This window comes from Mizuhopecten yessoensis, unplaced genomic scaffold, assembly GCF_002113885.1.
Source record: "Mizuhopecten yessoensis strain PY_sf001 unplaced genomic scaffold, ASM211388v2 scaffold9101, whole genome shotgun sequence".
Lineage (NCBI taxonomy): Eukaryota > Metazoa > Mollusca > Bivalvia > Pectinida > Pectinidae > Mizuhopecten > Mizuhopecten yessoensis.
In genome coordinates, this window is record NW_018407879.1 from 122,374 (window position 1) to 145,397 (window position 23,024).

The 23,024-nt window shown below is 35.5% G+C and overlaps 1 protein-coding gene across 1 annotated transcript in view; it reads right to left on the bottom strand.

Annotated features, from left to right (window-relative positions):
* The window catches only part of LOC110457318 (disintegrin and metalloproteinase domain-containing protein 10-like), a 28,447-nt gene continuing 5,423 nt past the window's right edge, over positions 1-23,024 (bottom strand). The window contains exons 2-15 of the mRNA XM_021508532.1: positions 16,817-16,952; positions 16,181-16,299; positions 14,756-14,900; positions 13,159-13,463; positions 11,617-11,876; positions 11,341-11,469; positions 10,155-10,338; positions 9,019-9,178; positions 6,675-6,779; positions 6,441-6,522; positions 5,323-5,447; positions 4,895-4,997; positions 2,661-2,795; positions 1-882 (exon numbers count right to left, since the gene is read on the bottom strand). Coding sequence (XP_021364207.1) covers positions 751-882; positions 2,661-2,795; positions 4,895-4,997; positions 5,323-5,447; positions 6,441-6,522; positions 6,675-6,779; positions 9,019-9,178; positions 10,155-10,338; positions 11,341-11,469; positions 11,617-11,876; positions 13,159-13,463; positions 14,756-14,900; positions 16,181-16,299; positions 16,817-16,952 — 2,120 coding nt within the window. The 3' untranslated portion in view covers positions 1-750. The remainder of the gene's footprint in view (positions 883-2,660; positions 2,796-4,894; positions 4,998-5,322; positions 5,448-6,440; positions 6,523-6,674; positions 6,780-9,018; positions 9,179-10,154; positions 10,339-11,340; positions 11,470-11,616; positions 11,877-13,158; positions 13,464-14,755; positions 14,901-16,180; positions 16,300-16,816; positions 16,953-23,024) is intronic.

Below are 23,024 nucleotides of genomic sequence, written 5' to 3' on the forward strand. Positions count from 1 at the left end.
TGACATTTTATCTTCAAATTGTTGAAGTTGGTCAGTACCATTTAGAAGTAGAAGATAATAACGTCGTAGAACGTCAGTGTCCGGCTAGTAATAGTGTGCTTGGAGTTTGTTGAATTCATTAATGAGAAGCGTAACGGTAAACACACATGAATTAGACAGTGTAATGAATGGTTAATTCAGTGAGAGCATATATGTCCGAACATTTGAAAAGGGAAGCGGGCAATACTTCACCATTCCGTTATGGTTGTGTATTCATGTGCCATTTACACTGTCTTCAACTTCTAGTCAACATACCGTGTTTTAACACAGGCACATTTGGTCAGCGGACAAATCACTGTCACCGTACTATTTGTCTGTAAATAAATATATCGCCTGTTGTCCTATTTTTTTCATCTTTTGTACATATTGTCTGCCCTATCGTCGTGTTATAATGTATATAAAGACACCTGTCCTGCCGTCTAGGTGTATTGCACATATCGATATATGTCCCATCGCCGTATTAAATTGTTCTATGCATATGTCTGTCCTATCGCCGTCGTAAATTGTATCTATACATATGCCTGTCCTATCGTCGACGTAAATCGTACATATATATGTCTGTCCTATTACCGTCGTAAATTGTACATATGGTTGTCTGTCCTATCGCCGTCATACATTGTTTTTATAGATGTCTGTCCTTTCGTTCACGTAAATTGTAAATATATATGTCTATCCTATCGTCGACGTAAATTATACATATCAACGTCAGTCCTATCGTCGACGTAAATTGTACATATCGATTTCTCTTCCGTTATCCCGCGAGGATCTGTTATCACCCACTTGGTTGTTTCGTTGACTCGGTGGAGGTCCGTGACTTTTAGAGCAAAACTTTGCGACCAGGATCTGTAATTGTAGAATAAATAGGATTAAACATAATGTATTTCATGAAGACTTATAGTATTCATATATTTTGTCAAAAACATTTTAGTAAATAAGAATATAGTGAATACAATAAAGCCTATTTTATCCAATAAAACATTATATCAAATAACAGAGCAAATCTAATTAACAAAGAGTATCCGTAGAAAACAATCCACCAATAAAAGCATAATGCGTCTTATAGAAATAAAATATATCCAAAATATGTATCGTATAGAAATGCACCCAATACAAATGTATTTCCATAGAAATGCTCATAATAAAAAAATATCCAATAAAAAAAATGCGTTAAAACAAAGTATAATATATCTAAAAATATTTATCAAATATGAATGCTCGCAACAAAAAATTATCCAATAGTGAAAATACCTATGACAAAAGATAATGTAGCTAAAAATCATTAAAAATCCATCACTAATGTATCCCATAAAATTCTTCCAATAAAAACACACTGCATCTTATGAAGACTGAAGACATTCATAAAAAGGTGGTTTGTCTTACCAAAAGTGACCGTATCCATTACAGACCTACTGCGTCTTATAAAAACATAACATGACGTGACATACATCTAGGTAAGGGGACCTTGTCCCGTGTAATAGAGCTAACAAGGATTGCACGCATTGGAAGTTCATTAATTCTACTTTTCTCAGATAATGCAAGGTCCACAGTCTATCACTAACGAAAACAAGTTAAACAATGTTTATACAAACAGAAACAATATGAATATATTAACACTGTTGCAAAAGAGGACATGGTATTATTTTGATTTATATATATTCTTTATTCAACATGTGTTAGATGTAAGGTATTTTAACATATTGATTCTTATGACTTTAGCACTTTGTAACCTTATTGTTAAAGTTTAATTGTCCGGTGTTGTTCGGCCTTTATTGACTTTAATTGTCGTAGGTTGTAAAACAACACCAAGACAAAATAAAATCCGTTGTTTCATATTTAGATCTTCTGCATATACATGTAATGGTACAGTGTTGATAAGAAAGCATGCAAGGTTGGTGGTTTGTTCATACTTAACATTTTCATGAAGTCCTCATTTGAAAGACACTTTCATCCGATATTCAATCTTATTACCACAAACGACATTGACTAAATGTTGTTTGGAAGGACTATATACAATATTGACTAACTTACAAACCAGAAAACTATGTTCTGTTCAACGGTTTAGCTTCTAAGGTATAAAGTTTAAAGATATAATTCAGAATAGTATAGCAAACAAAGCGATTGTTGTTCGTTAGAGCATATACTCATTTATCTGCTACATTGCTTAGAAATTATAAACAGAATACAGGCGATTGTTGTAATGTTCAATCACTTTGACAATGAATTGATATTTCAATTTCGTTTTCTTCTTCAAATATTAGTAAATAAATGGAATGGCCAACAGTAATCAGTATTTGAAAGATACCTCATTACATGCTGTAGAACAAAAATCCTTTCAACGTTTCTGTTCAGATATATTTGTTTTTGGAGTAAACAAGTTAATTTCAATATCATAAAACAATAGCACCTGATAAAAGTCCTGGCTTGTACATTTGTTTCGGTTTATTATGTTTCAGACAGGGTATACCATACCTGGACAATGGAACTGTTCCAAGACGAGTTATGCACGATGACAAGTAGATATAACAATATGGACTACTGTTAGAGGTTACAAGATCGTGTGTTAGACAAAGTAATCTACTCAATACTGATGTAGTACGACTCTTACTGTAGCTTATACCCACCAGAATGATGATGAGGACGACACCGGCAGCTATCCCTATATACCAGTGTTGTGTGAGGAAGGATTTCAGGGTTTGGAACACTTCCCCGTCCAGTAGCAGTTTCTTCAGGGCCAGCAGGGGGCCCGTGGGGTCCACCTCAAAACCGAAACAATAATGAATAACATCGAACGAAGAAGAATAAATCATTGTTTTTTTTTCTACTTTCATGTTTGAATGTTGTGGATTGAGCTGTTTGGAATGCCTCCTCGTACCATCTTTTCGGATTAGTCCTGCCATAATCTAAAGAAACCTGACACGAGATTTGATCATAGACACCACTCGTGATCTCACAAACCTCTATAACATCACTATGAAGGAAGTATTTTACAAACACAACAAAAACTATCCTAAGGTCACCTAAACAACTTTTCTTAACCTGAAGTAATGCTGATTGTTTTGTTTTAATTGATTGTTAGTTATAGCATAAATATGATTACATTTTGTATTTTCTTTGCAGATTAAATAATGCAAAAGTAATGGTGTTTACTGAAAAAAATTAAATCTATATATTTTAAACCATTCGCTTCTATGTCATAGTGAGTTTTCAGCGGTTTAGAGTCGAGACACCGGTCATTTGCACTTTTTGCTTTTGCAAAGGAAACAGCTCGAAAATAAGTGTTCAATTCCTGTTCGTGTTTAAAACAAAGTTAGCCTTTGTCATTAATACTTTGAACATTTTTAAGCAATTGATATTTTTGCGAAATATTATCTTTATTTGGTTATGATTTTAATAGGAGTTGTATTTCTGCTTAAAGTATATATTGACCTGATCATTATCAATATAATCATTCTTGGTTACTTTACTGACTTAGGGCTAGAGACTCAACTTACATTTTTCGTATATGGCTGTATCGCTATTGGGTCAAAGCACTGCCGCTGACTAGGACACTCATTTGATTAGGGGGACATTATAACAATTTGAGGCCTAATGGGGTAACATTCTAGCCCAATTAATTTGGTCGCTAAGACTATTGTTGTTGATTATAATCTGTATATTTCATCTTAATAATTTTACAATAAATTTCTTACAAGGTATGGTTTTCTTTTCAGAAAGATTTATCAAACCTGTGGCCATGCAAAAAGAAAAAAACGATTTATGGCATATTCTATTTGTTTGCTCACTTTGGAACTCTGTCAGAAAGGCGGTACCTATCACAATTATTTAGTAAACATTTTATACAAGTGATTAAGCGACCCTATTTACAGAGGAAACCCTTACCTAATCTGACATATACAGACTCGAAGAGTTTAACCTTTTATCGGTGATAACAGGTATTTGGAACCGGACTTATATAATAAATAAAAAGGCTTATTTAAATTCATCTCAAATTTTGACTTTGATACTTTTAGTGGTGTATATTTTGTTAAGGGGAGTCGACTGGAACCTAAACCCTGACACTTCTTCATGTTGTGTTGGGAAATGTTATGTTTTAACTGTTAAAAGATATATTTTAAAACAAATCATCAAAACAATTTATTTTGACAGAATGAAAAAATCTCTTTTCATTTTGATTCGGTTCATGTGTCAAGAGAAGTTACTCTATTTTCTCTATGTTCATTTTCCTCCTGATGAGTAAGAAGGGAAGTAACTCCGTTGTTACTGACAGAAGACTAAGCTAATGACGTCGTATTTTTTAAGATTATGCCATCTGTAGTCCTATCAAATAAATAACTGCTAAGACCCTTTCAAAACATTTTTTGCAGTATATATCCTTTAAAAAGCAAATGATATGCGTCAAAATATGAAATAATTGCGTTGAGTTTTACAATTCACTTCAAGTCATATTCCGCTATAAACCTATTCATTAGGATAAAACTTGAAAAAATTAAATAACAAAAAAAAATCGGTGTTAGCATATTAAGATTAAAAATGGTAAGGATTAGAATCATGCCTTAATCTATCATATGTAAAAAACATCATATTTCTTTAGTAAATAAGAAGAATTATTTCGAAAAATGTGTTTAAACGTTTGTTAATTTAGCTGATGACGTGTGAAATATTTTGATCAATGTAACTAATATAAATTGGATATTATTAACCCTTTAACCACTGTTGACCATAATGGACTCATCCATATCAATGCATTGAAGAGTTTGCTAAAGTTACATAGGGGTGAAAGGGTTAACAACGCGGCCTGTGTGTGTGTAAAGTATACACCTCACAGGATGTACACATGTAGTACAGGACAACCTACCTCTCGGCACACGTAGAATACGTCGCAGTACCCCCTGTAGTTGTTGCATGCACTCCCCGCCAAAGCATTTGTGGTGGGAATAGTAGGGATATTAGTGGTTGGTCTGAAAGAAGACATATATACATAAATGTATATACATGTATTAAATGTACCGATAAAATATCTTGTACAACCAACATTGGTATTATTTGTGTTTTTAGAAACAACATTCCATTGTAAACAGTATAAATCAATATTTATTTAGATTACAGCAATTCTCTAAAGGGTAATTGATGAAACATTATTCTTATTTAAACACTTAAGTGGGATAAACACATTGCCATCTGCATTTTCATCTAATCAATGTGCTTTGCGCCTCAAGACAGAATTTTAGATACAGGAGACCTAATAAATGTGTTAGGAATAATTATACGCAATGTGTTACGTACGTGCAGACGGAATTGTATGTACAGCAGACCTGGCATAGCTTTTCGTCCTTCCAGTCGTTTGCCGTGGTTGGGCTACACTGACAGGCCTCCAGGCTGTGGGCGATACATACGGAGCCGGAACATTCCTACAACACAACATCCGGGATATTACAACACAACATCCGGTATATTACAACACAACATCCGGGATAGTACAACAGGTCAGTGGGATATTACAACACATAATCCTGGAAAATGTAATATTACACAACACCCGGGGTAATACAACATCCGGTTTATTACAACACAACATTTGGGATATTACAACACAGTATCCTGGAAATATGCAAGACCACACACTTGTGTTTTTCTAACGAATCAGAAAGCATGAGTTTATTGCGCGGACGAATATATATTCACGAGTGCGCGGAGCGCACTAGTTAATATATACTTCCACGCAATAAATGAGTGCTTTCTGATTCGTTAAAAAAACACAAGTGTGTGGTCCTGCTTTTATCACATTCCTTCCGTATTTGGCAGTGATCGATACAAAGATTTTATAAACTTTGATATTTTTTGCAAATACCCGAAACTTTTTAGTTCGCCATGACAATGGGGATTCCCATAAAAAGTAGTTCCGGCTAGTAGGTAAATACAACATTCCGTATTGCACATGTGCAATACAGAACGTTGTATTTCATGGTCTGAAAATTGCTTGTATTACTATAACAAGATTCAACAGATATGTGATAAAATATAATACAACACAACACTCGGGGTAATACAACATCTGGGATATTACAACACAGAATCCTGGAAAATATAATACAACACAACATCTCAAGTAATGCAACACAATATGCGGGATAAAATAACACCATATATTAGATAATACAACAAAGCATTAGGTATAATACCTTTCGAGTATAAACAACATGTTTTTACTATAAACCTCATTACATAAGTGTATTCCAATTTCTAGCCATTTAATAGCCATCAACATTATGCAGGAATATTAAGCTGTCACCATAATTCACAGCACTTACGAATTGTCACGAAAAGGGAAAATATGTCCTACCGCTAACATTGGACCTTTTATGGTGTACATTGTTATAGTGCGTTGTCTACTATGTTCTTACCCCTAAATAGCACACCTGACCTTCAGCGCACTGCGTTCCGTTGGCAGCGGAAGTGGAGGCTGGACAACTCGTAGATGATCCGGTAATAACGGTTAAGGAAAGTCATAGGTATTATTATGTGTTTAATAATCGTAATAATCAATCAAAACTCTTAAGAAAACTGAAACCCATGTTGAGGAAAGTCTTTACCATTATTTTATTGTAATGTTCTATTATACTATAAGTCAAGGATATTCACAGAGCGCCTCAGCGAGACAGGAGCTGTTAGCTCGACAAATATGATTTTCTCCGGATGTATACAGTGTGCATGAGGGACTACAGCAGGGACCCTCACTTGGACTGAAACACAATATAACAACAATTAGGCTACCTTGGATACAGCTTATTGGAATGTACAATATTAATTCGTTGAGAACAATGATGAAGTATCTAGAAACCGAAGTACAACATTATCAACATGTACTTATTCCTGGTAATGGACAAATTGCACAATTGACATTTGCTTCAAATTTGGATGAGTGTCTCTAAGGCCCTTTTTTGGGCTCCGGTATATTCGGATTTTTAGCTCCCTATTTTGTTCAAAGATGTCCTAATGTATGACATGCGGAAAAACTAAGGTAAAACTTTGACCGAAAGTGAGTTTCTGGGGGTACCAAAAGGGGTATAGTTTCATACTTATCCCACAATGTCTTTTTTGACTTAAAAACACCTTTTCCTGTGATTTGGAGTACAAGGACCAAAGTGCATCTCAAAACTATTCTATATGAAATGATATGAGTAGCAGCTAGCATTGAGTGTAAAAAATTAACCGTATGAAATCAGCAAAATGATTAACTGTTAATTGCAAGCATTAACTTGAACGAACAACTTAGTCTCTCTTTGCGTTTTCAAAGCATAAACTATCTGACTTTAGGTCAGTGTAGCATGTCAAGCGCCCCTCTTACTACTATAAACACTCTACTGAGCCTGTTTAATCCACATACATTCATAAAGACTAGTATTGGCAGGAAATATTTGGTTTTAGGCAAGGAGATGAACTTTGGTCATTGTACTCCAAATCACAGGAAAAGGTGTTTTTAAGTAAAAGGCATTGTGGGATAAGTATGAAACTTTTACAAATTAAATATCATCCTATAACTAATATATATGCAAAGTAACATGCTTATCCTTTTAACGCAAATGCCTTTTATATACAATCAGCGGATACACATTGGAAATAGGCAGAACATTTGATAAAACAATGAAATCGGTTAACTTTAACGATTAAAGCAGATACTTTCCTTGAGGCTAGGAGACTTACCAAAATTACCAGCAAATTAAACTTCATATATTAAATCAATCATTTTACAGTAGTTGTGGTGGCAAATGCCATTTTTGATTTGTAAGTGAACTTTGTTAAGTAAAAAAACAAATCAGGACCTGGAACTCACTTAAACCACAGGTGTTGAGCAAATATTATATGATATATATAATATACAATATTAACAATTGATATCTTATAATTAAAGCATATAAAGAGTGTCCTGCCCTAATTCACGTAAGATTGAGAGATATTTGAAATAGCCAAGTTTGATATGTGTCCAGAAGCAATAACTCAGTATAAAACAGAAGGAAAGTATGTAGTCAATACGCAATTTATGTAAGTCTACTTAAATGGGTAAAGTTGTAAAATTCAAGTCAAAATATTAATTAGAAAGGAAATTATTGAGAAATCAAAACACTTTTCATTTGGAAATTACCCAAAACAACGTCTTTATCCTTCGTTTTATATATACAAACTTTAAGTGACGATTGAATTATTGTCAATTTTCATTCTCGTACATTTGCTTGTCTAATTTAAACATGTTTTCAAAAACATAAATGGTATTATTTTGGTTTTTGAGCTCATTTTGAAAACAGAAAGCCATATTTGTGATTTACCCTACCCCTTTTGGTACTCCCAGAAACCCACTTTCGGTCAAAGTTTTACCTTAGCTTTTCCGCATGTCATACAATAGGACATCTTTGAACAAAAGAAGGAGGTGAAAATCCGATTATACCGGGGCCTAAAAAAGGACCATATAGACACTCATCCTTTACTTAACACAAAAGGACAAAACGTTTTATAGCGTCATCACTCAAAAATTATCATAGTGTCAATACACAAAGACAAAAATATACCACAGCGTCAAGCACAAGGGCAAAATATAACACAGCGTCAACACACAAAGGCAAAAATATACCACAATTTCGAAACTAAAAAAAAAGATATTACATAGAGGTGAAAAACAGGAATCGATATAACACCAAAGCGAATGGAAAAACATCATTAAGCCCCACAAAAGAATGAAAAGACACCATGTGTTCCAGTTAGATAATATTCACAGTGTTTTCACTGGTGGTTGACTGTGAAGGAATAGTCTGCTGAATGTTCACATAAAATAGTGGTGACCTACACACATTCTGAAATATACAATGTAGCTGGTGGCAAGTTGATGAATATCAGGTTACTTCGGTCGGTAACCGGATTTTATGAGAACACTGATTCAATAACAAAATGATCAGACTAAAACAGACATGAAGTGAAAGCTTGTTATACCTGCACGAGGAAGATGACACGTTGACCTTGGTACAGGGCGTGGCTGTCGGACTGGCAGCCTGTGGGTTACAGCACGTCTCAGTACAAGTGTCCTCCCAGCCACAATCGCACTCTTCGCCAGCTTCAATGACGTTATTTCCACATATAGGTGCACCCGACGCTGTCAACAGGTATCAACGCTACGTCATAATCAGGAAAGTATATTTGTATGGTATCTACAGTTATAATGTACAATAATTAACAATGTATGGCCTGAAGCGGCACTGCCGACAACTAAAAATAACATTGAACAATGATATGTAGATATCATGATTCAAAAGTAGAGAATAATATAGACATATGTAATACAACTTGTGCTTTACTGTATTCCAGATTGTCCCATCATTTGTGACTTAAAAAATAAGTAATCAAAATAGACGAGTTCTTATCTATGATGGAACAATCTTGATTTAAATGCAGTCCCAGCTAAACAGTTATGTCAACAAATGTTTACGATGCATCAGCAGCCGCTTTATGAAATTTTCCTTTAGAAACCCCGGCATATAGTAGACAAACACAAATTTATGATAGCCGCCATCATCTGTCTATTTACAATCAGCCACTACTACTCGGGGATCCACCCGCACAAGACCTGCTTGGCAAGACTCCGGATACTATGATATGTCTACCATAGAGGTGTCAGAAAAATCCTCAATATAAAGACTATTTAGTGACTTAGTCTCCAGTGTTTGACAGAACAGTTTAAACAATATTAATTATGTACCTTATAATCAGTCCTTGTTAAAGTTACTTCAGTTTGTTTATATAGCTACTTCAGTAAATACATACCAAAGACTTAGAGATAGAGAACAATATAGACATGTTTAATACAACTTGTGCTTTACTGTATTTCAAATTGTCCCGTAATTTGTGACTTACAAATAAAGTGATAAAAATAGAACAGATAGTTTTACAATTAGTTTATTATGACAAAAACTATAAATGCAAACAAAGAAAACGCACAAACAAAAAACACATACTATCCACATAGCGCGATTTTCAATTGATGAAATGATAACGATTGTCGTTTTCAAAGTTAAATTTTAAAATCGGTGTGTTCCTATATAAATAATTTATTTTGAATTATATCGATCTACCTTTGAAACATCCATTTGTCGCATCCCGCGCTCTAGATTCCAGAATTGGCGCCATGTAAGCCACACTGCACGTGGAGAACTTCTGGTTGTTTACCTCATAGCCTGATGTTGCCATTGGAAACATGATGAAGTTTCCCCCATTTCCGGTTCCCGGAGAACAGGTACCTGCAGTTTCTGGGTCGTGCTTTGCAAAATTGAGTAAATACACCTCATACACGATTTATCAGCCAAACTTATACAAAATTTTACATCCAGGACTATCTATTGATAACAAACATAATGTCGTGACGGGTACCACAATCAATGAAGGAGACGTGTGTTTTACCACTGTGTATGTGTGTGTGTCCTCTATATCTACTGAGCAGTGTTTTACATCTGTTCTTTAATATCGATTTCCCTGCATTAATTAGGTTAATTTGTGGTCTCCATTTAGCTGGTATATATATTTGTTTTATTACTATTAACATTCTAAATATATTTCCTGTATCAGGATTTCTCGGAGATCAAAATCGATTTTATTAAACAATATTTAGCTGAATTAAAAAGATTTAATAAATACCTCTGGTGTATCAGTTCGTTTTTTTACTGTTTACCTGAATAATAAATGTGTATTCCCTATCTTCAGAATCTTTATTTAGCTGGTACACTTATAGGAATTTGTTTTTATTACTTTTCACTTGATTTTTGACCTGATTTATATCGCTGTTATCTCTATTAGACCCTAAGAAATATTTATTGAATGGGTTAGGGTAAAGCTGTGAAATACATATGTTATTGTGTAGAAATTTGAATATGTCCCGTGTTACCGTTCATCTATATTCTAGAGCTTTGGTCTGTAGCATCATTTACTAGATACCATAAGATTTACTCTAAACTATTACAAGCTTAATGACAGTTTAACGTTACTTTCACTGCTGAACTTTTGATTAATGTTATGACTTTGATTCAACAAATTTGTCCCCTCTTCTTTCCTCAGCAGTAACAAAGATGCCCCTCATGCTGACACAGTTTATTTGTTTATCCACAATTCTAAAGCCTAGGCCAAGATGACTTGTTTTCTGATAGCCAAGTCTTGTTGATCAATTGTCTTCATACTCTATACCATCAATCTAGGTTACAGTTTGCATCATATCTTTACAAGAAAAAGTGTAAGTGCTAACTAAATAGTTTCCACGTTATAACTCACCTGAGATCCAAAGTTGTGTCCTATTTCATGAGCCAGGGTAGCATGTGAGACCGCTGAGGACACGTCCCGTCCGTAGTTCAGCATTGTTACCAGGGCCGTATTAAGACTTTTAGACTCTCCATGATATGTCTGGAATATAGATAGCTTTTTGTTACGCTTTACACTGTATAATTAGTAATTGGCGTGGTGTGGTATGGGTCGAGGACTGTTTTACTACAATTCGCTCTACAAGTTAACATACTATTAACGACGGAGAAAAACAGTCGGTCAGCTTACCCTGTATCCTTCACAGACTCCACCGGCGTAACCTGTCTGAGCTGTCCAGGCAAGACCAAGGACACCGTTACTGAAGTCCCTGTTGGTGAAGAGGATAGCCAGACAGTAATCGGTGTAGTTCTCCCGTGAGTGTAGGTCTAACATGCTGTCTACACTGTACTGGAGAGGGAAGGGATACCCCGTCGCTGTCGGGTCGTTGTATATCGTCACCCGCTTTATCTGGAACGTAATGCTGTCGGCAGACCCATCACCGTCAAAGTCTGAAAGAGAAATATTCACTGATATTGTTTGCTTTGCTTTATCATTACATACTATTATACATTCTTTTAAATAAACATGTTCACCATTTATTGAAAGGCGAACTCCGTGGTTTAACCTGTACCCCATATGCATATCCTGTGTGCATACGAAAATAAAATTATTATATTCCAGAATTTTAGAAAAAAAAATATGAATCATAAACAAAGTCGTATTCCATAACGTCAATAGTTGTAATCGAAGACTGGCCATGCATGTCTTGTTGAATATGAATACACTTGAATAGGGATAACTGAGTATTTGGAAAGTGTATCAGTAGAGTACTATATACACAGAACACAGTGTAAACATTAATCACCATTCACGTGTCCTTCAGGGTTCCTGCAGCGGAAGATTGACGAAGCCGACTATGGACAGCTTGTAAGATCGCCATCATGATCCCATAAGGAATTTTGATACTTCTTTGTGTTATGTGAAGGCCAATGTTTTTAATTCTGCTCATTATTTTCTCGTTTTGTTGTCGATGCCCGAGTTCTCGGCAAGAGGACCTGGCATTGCTAGGATTTGACCTTTTATATTGCAGATATGGTCGATGAAGCAGAAGACTCGTACCATTTAGCATTATCCTCCTAGTACTTTTTCTGTACACTATTTCTTTCTTTCTTTCTTTTAAGTCCAAAATACATAACTTTGTCCTAAAAAGTGGTTTTGACTTTCAAAAGTGTTTATATAACTTCCTGGTATTTGGTTTTTTAAACATATTTGTATAAAGTCTACTGTATGACACACTATATTTTAGTTATTAAAACTAACAACAACAAAAATCCTTTTTGTACTTCAATATTTTTCCTGCCAACCAAATAATCATGAATAGTAAAGTGATGTTTTACCAATTTCAAAATAATCACCTGAATTTGAATATGTAAATGATCAATCTTGTTTGGGCTTGATGTATATTTCATTTTTTCGCATAATGTACTGTGTTATCCAGTGAATATATCCATGTCATACTAACCTTTGTAATATGACCTTTCGGCCCTGTGATTGGTTGTAAGTTTCAATTGTGACGTCACGTAACAGACTTACGCACTGATCAAGGTTACATGGAAATTGTCGTTTTAATCGAATAAATGCCACAGATTATGTGATAAAAAGGATCTTACGTTCGTTTTCATTTCATATGGAATTTATGAAATTCGTGAGGCTTGCAAAATTGAAAAATTCTAAGACTCGTTTCATAAATCTCATATGAAATGGAAACTCATGTAAGATCTTATATCTCACCTATCAGGCTGAATATGTCATTCGAAGCTTGCACGTGATTGGTCATCTGGTCCAAGACGGCGTCGTGAGTGACAAATTTATTAAAGAAAGTGTGGTCGGCCTTTAAGTACAGCTCACAAACCGTCTTCGTTGGGTCGATGGCGCGCCGTTGTCGATTTGATGACTTGTACCGGTCTGACCACTTCTCTGTCGGCCGATGACGCTGTCCATCTATTTCATCTAATATCTGGTGTTTCATTATCTTCCGATGGAGTTCGTCAGACTTGCACATCATGTCACGGGTGTTTACCGACATATCCGACGATCTGAGACATTAGTAACAAAAAAGCAGCATAAGAACAAGGCAAGGAGACAAATACTCAATTTATAACTAAGGATTGAACTACGAGCCTTTGTTTTGCTCACAATTACGATACTGTAAAGCAAGATTTCGATTCAAACACAATTTATGTACAAAACAACGAAGAAACATAAGAATGTGTCTTTCCATTTGATTTCTGTCGGCTCTTTTTCAGAAACAGTTTTACTGAATGGAACATGGCCATGTTTTGCGAGAAGAAGTCGTCGTGTTTTACCAGTCGAAAGAGCAAGAAAACCATACAGGAATTTTCTTTACGATATTAATTTGCCCTCACGAAATGTCTGGTTCCTGATTACCAGTTTACGACTAGAGAAAATTCAGCTGTAATGGCACTTACTGATATTGGTATAAAACGACATTTGTGACGGCTACGTTTATTTAAGGATTAGAAAACGGAAACGTAAAGTCTGGTACTAAATAAAACGATTGGTTCAAAATGGTCTTGGTGAGTTCTGTGGCAAGATTTGTTTTTCAGACTGTTGGCTAGCTAGCTAGCCAACTTGTTTAAAATTATATATGTGGCTGCTTTTATGGCAGTATTAATGACCTAGCGCATATTCCCGTTTGAATTTGAAATATAGTACACTTCAGTCTCGCCTATGTCTGTTTTGTGCGATCGTGCCTTTTCTTTTATTTGATAGTAACAACACTGCGGCTCCCAAATATTGTTTTGCAGGTCACAGTCAATTCGATACTCGCGTGCTTGCTCTAAATATTATAGTTTCTGTGATAGATATCTATAGTTGACGGACAGACTTGAAAAGGATTGCGATAGTTGGAGGTTGATAGGCAAGTTTAATGGTCGCCATCACTCGACGTTTGTGATTATGCTAATTAGTCCGACTTAATATTTCCTTTCCACTATTCCTGTTCTCACTTTGACCTTGATACATCACAAGCATTTGATTTAAATTGACTTGGGCAAATTTCGTCGATTAAGCAAATGTCGCTTACCCCTTCCGGAACATCTAGTCCTATTTTTGAACTTTACAGGATCTCCATTTGAAATGTTTTCTGGTGTTTTATTTTATTTTAAGGCGAATTATGGTTTTGTTCATACTTAAGCATATTCATGTCGTTTTGTAGAAATTTCACTTATAAAGGATGCCAACAATGTTAATGCTATTATGTTTGTCTAGTATTGATAAGATGTCATGCCAACTAAGTCCGTTCGTACTTTTTTACATAATAAAATGCTCAACAAGATTTAAATGCATTTTGATAAATGCATTATACCTGTATATAACAGAGCTGAAATTTGTGTCTTTTTTAAAGTGTCGTCTGGCAGCTTCAATATTGTACGTCTCGTTAGGATACAGGAGATGTCCCTCAAAGTGACCAGCTGATGTTATCACTCCATAAATTCTGCTACCAGTGTCGTCTGTGAAAAGATATTATACCATCCTTAAACCACAGTAATTGATCTACTATGTTCTCAGAAAGGTAGTATACCGGACATTTCAAAACCAGCCCGAGGATTTCAGGTCAAATAAGCAATGATAATGAGCAAGAAACATAGTAATAGGAACGATGATTGTAGCAATCGTTGATGCATGAAGCTGTATATTATTGATAACTGTTACTAAAAACATACTCATAGCTTATAATGACGTTTTAAATTCATAAGTGAAGGTGTCAGTCTATGTGCAACTATATACTAATACCTGAAGCTGTATATAATAAATAAAGATATATATTAATAGGCGTGATTATATATTTAAAAATTCAACTTCAGGTGTAACCTTTAGCTAGGTGAACGACATATATGTACATGTAACTATGTAATGAAACATGTAGTTATAAGTAATTGTTTAATCTCATTTTGATAAATGTAATAATATATTAAAAAACGTAACCATTACTTGATAGGTCTAACCATTTACTCAATATTGATATATGTACATGCATGTGGAATTGGTTACATTTAACCATTGAACTGTTACCAGATGCAGTAACGGGCGACATTCTATTTATCTGTCACCAAAATTGCATTCATATCGACTATATACTGCATCTGGTAACAGTTCAATGCTTATATTTACATTTATATAGTTAGTTTTGTATAGTAACTGACGACGTTCACAGGGGCTCGGTTTCGTGATGTTGAGTAATGGATGACATCACTGAAGAACCACAACACGTAAAAAGGTATTTTTACACATTCTAAAACCTTGTCGATACCCCCGATTAGTGTTTTGGTTATTCCCTGATGTTATGCATACCTCAGAATCTCGAAACCGAGCCCCTGTGTGATGACGTTGACAAACTTGGTAATTTCGTATCTAGAATGGCGCTTACAATAATTGTGTGGTACCTACACATCTAATTATAAATTTATATTGTCAAGTTGCTTTATTTTTTTGCGATGACCTACATTGCTAAATGCTAACGAAGCCAGAAAGTTCTCTGACTATAGGCCTATTGATACCGAAAGTATCTTTGACCATGTATATCCTACACTGACCGAAGCACTGTACATTACAGTATACAGTCTCATATACTGGAATTTGGTTTACTTACGACATATAGGCAAATGCAACACAGAATGTAAATATATTCTTTTATAACGAGATTTCTGCTGTATTTACAATTATGTCGTTTATTCTTTACCACATATACATTTCTCTAGATAATCAAATAAATATAATAACAACCACAAACCTTCATCTGATCCGGTATAGGCACCGGAAGTGTCGTAAGTTATACTTCCTGTGGAACTCTCGAACACGACGTCTGATGTGAACAGGTGATTATTTGGGCGAAGCTTCAGGCGAAAGTCCCTGGAAGTGAAACATCGGAGATTCATTCTAGTTCAAACTTAATAACTGTGGATGTGTGGCTTATTATTGTACTGATACGTCACAGAATATTATACAGACGGGACGTATAAATCAATCACAAATTATCCGATTGATCAACTATTCATTTATCACCAATGTGGTTACACTAATATCCAGCCACCACTTACCTAGTTGTCCTACCAATGAAGCAGTATTGTAGGGGACCTATTAGAACATTTCTATATGCAATTTTTTCTCTCTCGAAAATCCGGACATTTCCAAACAAACCATTATAACCACCCAAGTCCAATAAATGTAGACTGGGGCAGATATATTGCGGCTGGGGCTATATAATTGACAATACATTTTAACTGAACGTGGACGAGGATTACTTTCATCAAGATTGTACCGAGATACCAACAATTTATATGATTTACGGTGCTTAAATTTTGCACATAAATAATTTCTTCCATGCTTATTAGGTAGCGGACGGTTCAGACACTCTCACACTCTCTACCTGTTAAAAGCTCGGAAAGTTAGCCTCAGTCCTTCGTCCGTCCCTCGCCGTACTCGGTGGTGATCCGATAACAAGGTATGGCTGTCAAAATGGACCGGCTCATAATATCGGATCACATCGTTCAGGGATAGAGCTGCTGGAACACAATATGTGATCAATTAGTTAAATGAAGTGGTTCTTTGTTTGATAGTGCATTGATGCCAAACCTATATACAATATACCAGGTACATTTAAATTAACAAAATAATATTTAATTGACTGAGAGTAAATGAAAGAAATGTTGATATTCAATTGATATTTTCCGTTTGTTCGGCACTTTGGATATGCAAATATAATTGCTGTCAGTGCATCGGCCATCGAATTAACTGGCTTTTGTCAGAAAAGGTTAAGTGCATATTCTATTAGAGTTACGGGATGCTGGCTCTATTTCATGCCTACAGTGTAATTGCACTTGATTATTATTTGATATTGCAGTTTTAGTGTCCCCCGTTACAACAGATCCCAACCAGGCCTTTGAGCTAGGCACACGTCTTTGTTAACCCTTAAGGTATATTACCAGATGTACTACAACATTGGTCTATATTGTTTATATCCGAGAGACTTTGAGGATATCAAACGTGATAATAACATTTATGAAATATTCAGATGATATCACACTCATATTTATTGAACATAGGCGATTTCTGTTGATTTTCAGGTGTAACTGATCCAAATAATTTCAGTAAAAAAGATTAGCCCCAGCTATCCCAGCAACTGACTTTCTTACTTGAACTTTATTTATTTTACAACTGTCATGGAAAAAAAATCTTTTTACTAGGTATTCGTGGAAAACAACGTGGTCTGACAGATGACCCAATATTTGTTTTATTTCTCTGCGATCGAGGAGTCCATCCCCGACCATCTTGATGAAAGACGAGTGCGTTTACCACTGCACCATCCGACCACACCTACTTTGCTCTGACTCGGTAATAAACACCATCCGACCACACTTGCCTTGTTCTGACTCGGTAATAAACACCATCCGACCACACTTGCCTTGTTCTGACTCGGTAATAAACACCATCCGACCCCACCTGCCTTGTTCTGACTCGGTAATAAACCCCATCCGACCACACTTGCCTTGTTCTGACTCGGTAATAAACCCCATCCGACCACACTTGCCTTGTTCTGACTCGGTAATAAACACCATACAACCACACCTGCCTTGTTCTGACTCGGTAATAACCACCATCCGACCACACCTGCCTTGTTCTGACTGGGTAATAAACACCATCCGACCACACCTGCCTTGCTCTGACTCGGTAATAAACACCATCCGACCACCCCTGCCTTGTTCTGACTCGGTAATAAACCCCATCCGACCACACCTGCCTTGTTCTGACTCGGTAATAAATACCATCCGACCACACCTGCCTTGTTCTGACTGGGTAATAAACACCATCCGACCACACCTGCCTTGCTCTGACTCGGTAATAAACACCATCCGACCACACATGCCTTGTTCTGCCTCGGTTATAAACACCATCGGACCACACCTGCCTTGTTCTGACTCGGTAATAAACGCCATCTGCCCACACCTGCCTTGTTCTGACTCGGTAATAACCACCATCCGACCACACTTGCCTTGTTCTGACTCGGTAATAAACACCATCTGACCCCACCTGCCTTGTTCTGACTCGGTAATAAATACCATCCGACCACACCTGCCTTGTTCTGACTAGGTAATAAACACCATCCAACCACACCTGCCTTGTTCTGACTCGGTTATAAATACCATCCGACCACACCTGCCTTGTTCTGACTCGGTAATAAACACCATCCGACCACACCTGCCTGGTTCTGACTCGGTAATAAACACCATCCCACCACACCTGCCTTGTCCTGACTCGGTAATAAACACCATCCGCCCACCCCTGCCTTGTTCTGACTCGGTAATAATCCCCATCCGACCACACCTGCCTTGTTCTGACGCGGTAATAAACACCATCCGACCACACCTGCCTTGTTCTGGCTCGGTAATAAACACCATCCGACCACCCCTGTCTTGTTCTGACTCGGTAATAAACACCATCCGACCACAGCTGCCTTGTTTTGACTCGGTAATTAACACCATCCGACCACACCTGCCTTGTTCTGACTCGGTAATATACTAGTCAATCTAAGCTCTAGAGTTGATACAGTCAGATACATTACAGTATACCGTGCCTTATATCCATACATAATAATACAGACGTCTGGAAATGCTTTTAAACATAACATGACAGTGTGCATACTTGTATTATACAAGCCCTATCATAATTATATACAACGACACATTTGTCACAGTATATATAGGATGCATACAATGTAACAATTTGTTCTTAATTAATTGAATGCACTTTTGTAGAGATGTTTTCGTGAATAATGTCTGATATGTTCACAAGAACTTGTTTTACATATATATAATATGTATATGTAATAAAATGATATACTAATGATTTTGAATATGAAATGCTTTATCACTTTCTAGATATGAATAAGAAGCATTGATGACAATCAAGATAGTTTGTGTGAATGTTATTACTGTCCCCTAGCCGTAATTTCACCATTAGTTTTAAGGAATGGAAGGTACACAGATATTTAAACCTTACTGTTTATATTACATTGTACGGAATGGCGAGTCACCATGTAGCCACAGTACCGTGTCTTTACTGTAGAATGATCCAATTCAGGGAGTAAATAGCCAATGCGATGACTACCTTTTGTTATATGACCAGCATGAATCAATTTCATGCCATGCTTGTTTAGCATGTAAGCAAGAAACAATTACCATAATTCGTTTTTAACTTCAAAGGGCAGACGGGTCCCATCGTGACCGGACGTTTCATGCTTTGAAATAAAGGACACGGCCAGTCGTTAACATCATAGCTAAGTCGCTGTTATGTCTATACCGATCATATTGTTGTCCTTTATATCGACTGTCAGTTCGGGTCGTTATACATTCCTTATTGGTCACATGTTTGCCTGACCTGCCTTAAATTCCTCTATGTAATCGATTATATTTTATTCAGTTTTCATACGGATGAAGGAAGCAAAAATTAACACTTCCTCGTCGAGTCAACATGTTTAGGTAAATAGTGTTTTTAATAATACGTTTTATCGCTAACAATGCCCCTTTAGACTATCTTGTTGACTGGATATATTGTTTGTCTGGATAGCAAAACTCTATGTAAATCACAAACTATTCTAAATAAGGCAATCCTGCAGAGGGTGTTAACTGGAAAATATTGAAAGGATTAGCCAAATCCATTATGCAAAAACTGTATGTATACGATATATGTATACGAAACGCCACAGCTTTATCACCCAAGCAAAGCGTTAAACGTTGGAATATGAAATGTACATGTAAGTTGACTTGTAAAGACAGGACCAACACACTATAATGAAATAAACAACACATCTACATAATACAACTGAAGATGAATCATAATGTTATTTAGTGGTTCCCACCAAAGCATTTGTAAGAAGAAGACCCACCATCATTACGTCATTTCCGGCAATGTACCCGGCAATGAACGGGTTAAAAAAAGTAACACCACTGTATTATTTAAATGATAATATACGCGTTTCTCTAACTTTTATGTTATACATTAGACTTAACCCTCGTCAGGACGAGTACTTTGATGTATTATAGTAATTCCTATACGCGTAATGACTTATTGACTTATTTGTATGTTGTCATGGTAACACTATCAACAATGTTTGATATAGTCCTCTAAATAATTTACAGCTGAAATGTGACAAAAACAGATAACGATTATATCCCTGTTTGTTATCACAGACAAAGGGTGATAGTCACACAATCTCTTATTCTCATGGAAATTTAAGAAGGTTTATCTAGTAAATACAAGGTACATACGTATTCATTTCAATCAAACATCCAATCAGGAAAAACATGTCCATTACTATGGATATGTTGTCTAAAATCATCGCGTTCCCTCGTGTATATGGCATCTAGTTTGTATATGAAACATGCTGCGGATGAAGAAATGCAAAGATAAACAATTATATATGACAACTTTTAAATTATAAATGAAGAGTATTTTCGTACGATATGAGTTATCTAGGGCAGAAGTCATTCACGTGTAGCAGATTGCTAATCAGATATCCTTATATACCCGGATGTTATCATGTGACACAGACAGGGCATTGCTGTATATATATTTAATGGATGTTTTAACACAGAGCCTGAACACAACCAGAAATTATTGATTGCATTTACTTCTTGTAACATTCAGTATTCAAACTATTTTGACACATTTAATCGATACTATTGTTAGTGTATGAACTATAAGTTGACACACTGTTTGATGACGTCACATATGTAAACTCTATTCATGCATCGATTTTAAACTTCCTTTTTGAGGAGAAAACGAAAGGATATCGATTATATAAAATACAATAAATAAATAAAAACGGGTGTCTGATTGTACTCATTATCATAAACTTATTACAACAACACTGATATCTGAATATTTATTAACCGCTAATAAGTTTCTCAAAAATTAGTTTGTCGATACAGAATCAAAACACGGTAAACAAACGTACAACATTATACGACCATTTTGTCTATTTACGAAATGTCCAAAGAATAATAACACGTGTCTTAAGTGCTAAATGTAGAGATATATTGTTTTAACTATATGCTACTTTTTTTTTCTTTTTTTGTGTGACAGTATGACGTTATTCCATCAACAAGTTTTTTGTTATGAATAATAAAACTGTAGTCCCCTACAATAAGACCAAAGGCACCAAAATGTGCAACGGAAAGGAAGATGTTAATCTCAAACGAACTAAGAAATCATTATTCTTATTTCTAGATCCTTTTTGATATTATCTAATAAGTTGTTTGTCGTATTTCATAAAATTTATATTAAATTAAAAAAATTACCATGGTGAAAACTAACATAGGTCGTGATCATCACTAACTAAATTCTTAAGTTCGACAGATCATCTTATTTTGAACGAAGAATATTTCGGACTTAATTCTTACACAGCTAAAACATCAACGATAAGCTTGACAAATCACACATATAACCTAGGCCTAAATATGATGACACAATTGAACTACAATTCAAACATTATGGTAACGTCACTTACATAAAGTACAACAAGGGGGCTCAATTACTATAAAATTTAATGTATACAATTACTATTTGCACTGTCTGTTAATAATAACACAATTGTAACTAATTAATCGTAAAAACCACAGTTATTTGAATTTCACACCCCAGTTCCGTGGCTGTAAACGACATATAGAGACGTCGGTGTCTTCATCTTTTTACTAATTAAGATAGAAATCCCAAATAAATATTAGTTTACCCCAAGGCTATCAGTATATATATGGTGATGTCGATTTAGGTATATAGTAACACATTCATATATAAAGTATTGATCTGATTTAGGCGTTCAAGGTACCGTGAACAAATAGCGAGGTGTCAAATACACACATCATGTAAGACATTCAGGCATATTAATAATGCTCTGCTTTGGAAGGCGCTCTGTTTTGGGGTTAGAAATTTTGAAATGATTAGTGTTAAGACTGTATTTGTACATTCGAATTTCGTTAAGATAACATTTCAAACTATAAAATGTTATAAAACGCAACTGTGCTTTCACAAGGATTCCGTTGTGCTTTGATTTATGAGCTGATTGGAAAATACTAATTACAATTTCAGCAAGAATATTTCTAAAATATTTAATCCAAGAGCAACACTGTCATGGTAAGGTATAGAAAATCAACACATCAGGGCTTTTTAGGTGAGTATACACATCCGTTGAAATGAAAAATGTCACAGAGCGATATTGCTTAACATTTCATTAAACTAGCAGAACGTTGGAACGTTAACATAGCATGGTGTTAAATAACACCAATGCAGTTAATTATTAATGCATTATTTATGTCACTAGAATTAATTTGCAAACGCCTTCGATATATTGGTCGTAAGAGTAAGTGTTTTATTTTTGAGTCATTGTTGCGTAGACTTCTTCAGGCAATACAATTTATTTTTCGATGTCGTACATGAAGTGGCTGTCATAATGACAGATAAAAATATCATTCAAAAATGCAACATTCGAATAAAAGGTACTTTGTTTTACAGATGTTAGGGCAATTTAGGAGCGACAGTTTATCTTCACTATCATTGACATATAAACAGCGAGTATATAA